General features: G+C 36.9%; 1 protein-coding gene across 2 annotated transcripts in view; it reads left to right on the plus strand.

The window, feature by feature from the left end:
- Nucleotides 1–4,362, plus strand: part of LOC113207952 (paired amphipathic helix protein Sin3a) — a 21,722-nt gene extending 17,360 nt beyond the window's left edge. For both annotated transcript variants that reach the window (XM_026424728.2, XM_052270295.1), the window contains exons 10-16: nt 136–1,344; nt 1,431–1,600; nt 1,687–1,875; nt 1,971–2,150; nt 2,241–2,440; nt 2,543–2,786; nt 2,876–4,362. In XM_026424728.2, coding sequence (XP_026280513.1) covers nt 136–1,344; nt 1,431–1,600; nt 1,687–1,875; nt 1,971–2,150; nt 2,241–2,440; nt 2,543–2,786; nt 2,876–3,142 — 2,459 coding nt within the window. In that variant the 3' untranslated portion in view covers nt 3,143–4,362. The remainder of the gene's footprint in view (nt 1–135; nt 1,345–1,430; nt 1,601–1,686; nt 1,876–1,970; nt 2,151–2,240; nt 2,441–2,542; nt 2,787–2,875) is intronic.
- Nucleotides 4,363–4,821: the final 459 nt, after the last annotated feature.

Genomic DNA, 4,821 nt, shown 5'->3' on the forward strand with positions numbered 1-4,821 from the left:
TGTAAGCTTCAGAGCAGTACTAAGTACTGCTCTGAAGATGCAAGCTAGGTTTCTGCATACAGCAGGTGTATCTCTCTGTGCCATGTCTATGAAGTTTATGAATAGCATAGCTAATTTTTTCTCTTTATCTTTCAGACTATTCAACTTGCAAGAGACTTGGTGCCAGCTATTGTGCTCTACCGAAAAATTATACCCAACCCAAATGCACTGGCAGAACAACACTGTGTAAGGAAGTTCTCAATGACACATGGGTGTCCTTCCCTACTTGGTCTGAAGACTCTACTTTTGTGACATCCCGCAAAACACAATATGAAGAATACATTTATCGATGTGAAGATGAAAGATTTGAATTGGATGTTGTCATTGAGACAAATGCAGCAACCATTCGAGTTCTTGAAGGGGTGCATAAAAAATTACAGAGGCTCTCACCTGAAGAAGTTGCCAAGTTTAGATTAGATGACTGCCTTGGAGGAGCTTCTCCCACAATTCATCAGAGAGCACTGAAAAGAATATATGGAGACAAGGCTGCTGACATTATTGATGGCCTGAAGAAAAATCCATCTGTAGCTGTGCCTGTCGTTTTAAGAAGGTTAAAGGCTAAAGAAGAGGAGTGGAGAGAAGCCCAGAAGGGTTTCAACAAGCTGTGGAGGGAGCAAAATGAAAAGTACTACTTGAAATCATTAGACCACCAGGGTATTAATTTCAAACAAAATGATGTTAAGCAACTTCGTTCTAAGAGTTTATTCAATGAAATAGAAACATTATTTGATGAACGTCACGAGCAGGCTGAAGAAGGGAGCAGTGAAACAACAACTGGTCCTCACCTAGTGCTTCCATATAAGGATAAAACAGTCTTAAATGATGCTGCAGAGCTACTTATTCACCATGTTAAGAGGCAGACAAGTATACACAAAGAGGACAAACAAAGAATAAAGCAACTGTTGCGTCATTTCCTACCTGATTTATTCTTCCATCCTCGACAAGAGCTGAGTGATGATGAGAGAGATGATGCTGAGAATGATGAAGACAGTGATGCCAATGCGTCCAAGACTACACCTGGTGCTGACCGAAGAGATGGGTCTAATGGAGCTCAAGATAAGAAGGACGAAGAGAGCGAAGGAGATGTGAAACCCCCGCCTCATGCAGTATCACAGCATCCTGATGAATGCTACTCCCTCTTCTTTGGTAATAACAACTGGTACTTGTTCTACCGGTTGCACCACATCCTTTGTGAGCGCCTTACTCGTATGTATGATCGAGCGGTTGCTTTAGCTAATGAAGAGGCAAAATATAGAGTTGACAGGAAGGAGTCAACAGCAATTGCCCTGAGATTAAAGCCCAAAAGTAAGTATTTGCCAGAATACTTGAAGCTACTTATCAATTTTATTTTGTTACCTTCGTACTATTATACATTTTTGATTTTTTCATAGATGAAATTGATGTTGAAGATTATTACCCAGCATTCCTGGATATGGTTCGCAATGTGTTAGATGGTAATATGGATAGCAATGCTTATGAAGACACACTTCGAGAAATGTTTGGAATACATGCATATATAGCATTTACTTTAGACAAGGTTGTCACCTATGCTGTGAGACAGGTATGAACTAATTTTCAGATGTTTAATCCACCCTTACTCTTAAAAAAAAAAAAAATCTGTTTCATAAACAAATGTTTTCTCTTCAGTTACAACATCTGGTATCAGATGATCCATGCACTGAGTGTCAAGAAATTTTCTTATCGGAGCAAAAAAGAGGAGGTACTGCCATTGGTGGACCCTGTAGTACTGCTCATCTGAGAACAGCAGCAGAGGTAGCTTATCAAAGAAGAGCTGAACAAACACTTGCCGAAGAAAACTGCTTTAAAGTTTTAATTGTAAGTGTGAAAGCTGTCTTCTAAAACATATGTGATGTACTTTAAGATTTATATCTGGAAGGCTGTTTTACTATCAAATTACTTTTCTCTTTCAGTATAAGCGAGACTGCAAGGTTACCATTGAGCTTCTTGATACCGAGTCAGAAGAACAGGAACAGCAGACTTCATCCGAGCCGTCTAAGTGGACAAACTTCGTAGATAGGGAACGCCGCTTTTCAAATTCTGAAGAAACTAACAATGCTGAAACTGGGAACAGAGTAAAAGAAGAAAGAGATGTAAGTGGTTTTTATCACCTGCTTTCATTTTATTACAAGCCTATTTTAGAATCTTGACAAGAATTCTAACAGCAACTTTTTTGTTTGAAGGTTGATGGTGTGCTCCTTAGACAACGCAAGGCAGTATTCCTTGCTCGTAATGTCAGAAGAAAGAAGCTTGGTCAAACTGATGTAGAAAACGAAATAAAGGGAATTGGTCCTGTAGCTGTACCTGTACCCGTATCCGAGGGGAATGATGCTTCTGAATCAGAAAAGGCATTAATTGATCGGAAAAAGAAAGAGAAGTTAAGGTGTGTAGATTAACTTGCTCCATAATTTAAATTTTGTTATTTATGATGTTGTTAGCATCAGACTTTGAAGTTCCTCTTTAATTCTTTTTTCTCTTCTCTTAGTTCTGATGGTGATGAAGAAATGGAGGTTGATGAAGATGTTGAAGCAAGTGGTGGGAGAAGACAGTCAAAGCAGGGAAAGCCCAAGCCTGTACGCCTCAACCATAAGTTAAACATTGAGAGTGATAATTTGGATGGAGCAGATGAATTACAGTGTCACTTCAATCAGAACTCATACCGTATGGTTTATGTGATAAATAGAGATAACTACTTGTACCGGGAGCAGGCTCTTCCCAAAGCAAGACAGGTATATGTCAATCTAGACTCAAGTAATCTTTGAAAAGTTATTTTCATTGTCAAATTTTACATAATTTGTTCTTCTCTTGTCTCTTTTAGTCTCATCCATCTGTGTCTACAAGGCTGAATAACAAGTTCCGGTCATGGCACAACCAGTGGGCCAGAGAACATGTCAGTGATTCCCAACAGAAATCAAACAGTGATTGGTTGATGGGGCGGGGTGAAGGTGTTGTGCCAAATAGGACACGAGTTTTAACCAACAATGACATCAGCAAGCCTCCTTATAGAATTTTCAACAGATATAGGGTGGATAGGCTAGTTAGTGAAAGTGCTTCATCAGCTGCTGTTCCTACTGCTGAGTCATGATCCTGCTACTGTCTCTACAATCCTTGCAAATTAGGGCACCTTGACAAAAATCATTGAGTATTTTTGTTACTGTGACGTATTATAATGGCTTATAGTTCTCATGTAGTATTATTTCCTTGACTGATATCATTTTATTTCAGTGTTTGAACTATGAATTGAAATTGCCAATCAATATGAACATGTCATAAACATTCCTTGTTTGATTTTGATGTTGTTCACATTTGTGGCCTTACCTTTGTATGAAGTCGCATTCTCTTTCAAATATCTGGTCACTTTTACTAAATCAATTTAACTATGGCAATTCCTTACCAGCTTAGTTTTTTTTGTTTTATTCCTGTATTTCCTCATGCTTAATAATAGTACACATACAATTGGTACTGTTTTTATCTGCATGCCACATAGTCATGCATGTGTCATGCATCTTAAGTTTTGTCAACTTTCAGAAGCACAATTGAGAAAGCTTTTCTACATATTTTAGTTTTTGCAAAGATTGTTGTGAGAATCATGTGACCAGTGAATTGTTGATGTATATAACTAAATGTATACACATTTATTATTAAATATTTATCTTATATATATTATATGTATACATAGGTGTATGTAATATATATATTTTCTGTGAATATCGTGTAGGTATTTTTTTAACTTGGAAATAATGTACTTAGTATTTGAGATCTATTGGACTATAATTAATTGACTGCAACATGGTTAAACATATTGCATTCACTTAACTAAATTTGTGTAATTTAATGTAAATATACATTGCCTCGTACAGAAGTATCAGATTAAATATGAACACAGTACAAAATGTTAACATATTTTTTTGTTGTTCTAGTTGTAGAAAAGTGTCAGAGCCACCATCATATCTCACTTTCATGTAATTTGTTTTCATTATGGTATGGAGAACTAGTCAAGGCCTCTGACCATCCAGCATCCAAATTTTAGCTTAACACTAGAATCTCAATGCATGTGCAAATTGTGATTGTAAGTAAATTATATAGGTAATTTATTTATGTGAAGATGGATTGTCAGAGGTCTACGGCTAGTAAAGTGCCATTTGCTTTGTACATAAGCCCATGTGATGGTGGTCATATTTTCATTCTGTACACACATAGTACTACCTTTTCTTCAAGACAATGTATTTTAAGAACAGAAATTGGAGCTAACTGATATAGAGTGAATAAAAAAGAATGAACTCGTAAGGAAAATGCAAGACTAAATTTTGTTTTCTTACTCTACAACAGCTCCTCACTGGTCCCTTGGGTGTTTGTACAAGTCATATCATAATTGTGAATAAGACTTTGATTGCTAATTTCATAAACCCTTGGCCTGTAAATTTTGGATGACTAGTCAGTGCTGCTCAAGCTTATGGATTGGGTTGTGGAAGTACCCTAGTCAGTCAGGAATGGGAGTACTGTGTATACATACAATAATCATAACACTTCTACCTTTCATAAGTTACAAGCAATTCAATCCAGTGGCACAGTTCTCATGCTAATTTGGTGCAATCACCTCCTTTGACTGGTTATTATCCTCTATATTAGTGTTGGATGAGGTTGAGTGCTCTGTTCGTTCTGAGCACCATCTATACTGTGCCAATGTATGTTGAATTGTTTTGAATTATTGAGATCTCATTCACACTTAAGTTCCATTGGGATGTACATTATGTAAATATTTAA

The sequence above is a fragment of the Frankliniella occidentalis genome, unplaced genomic scaffold (genome assembly GCF_000697945.3).
Source record: "Frankliniella occidentalis isolate FOCC.00 unplaced genomic scaffold, Focc_3.1 Scaffold116, whole genome shotgun sequence".
NCBI lineage: Eukaryota > Metazoa > Arthropoda > Insecta > Thysanoptera > Thripidae > Frankliniella > Frankliniella occidentalis.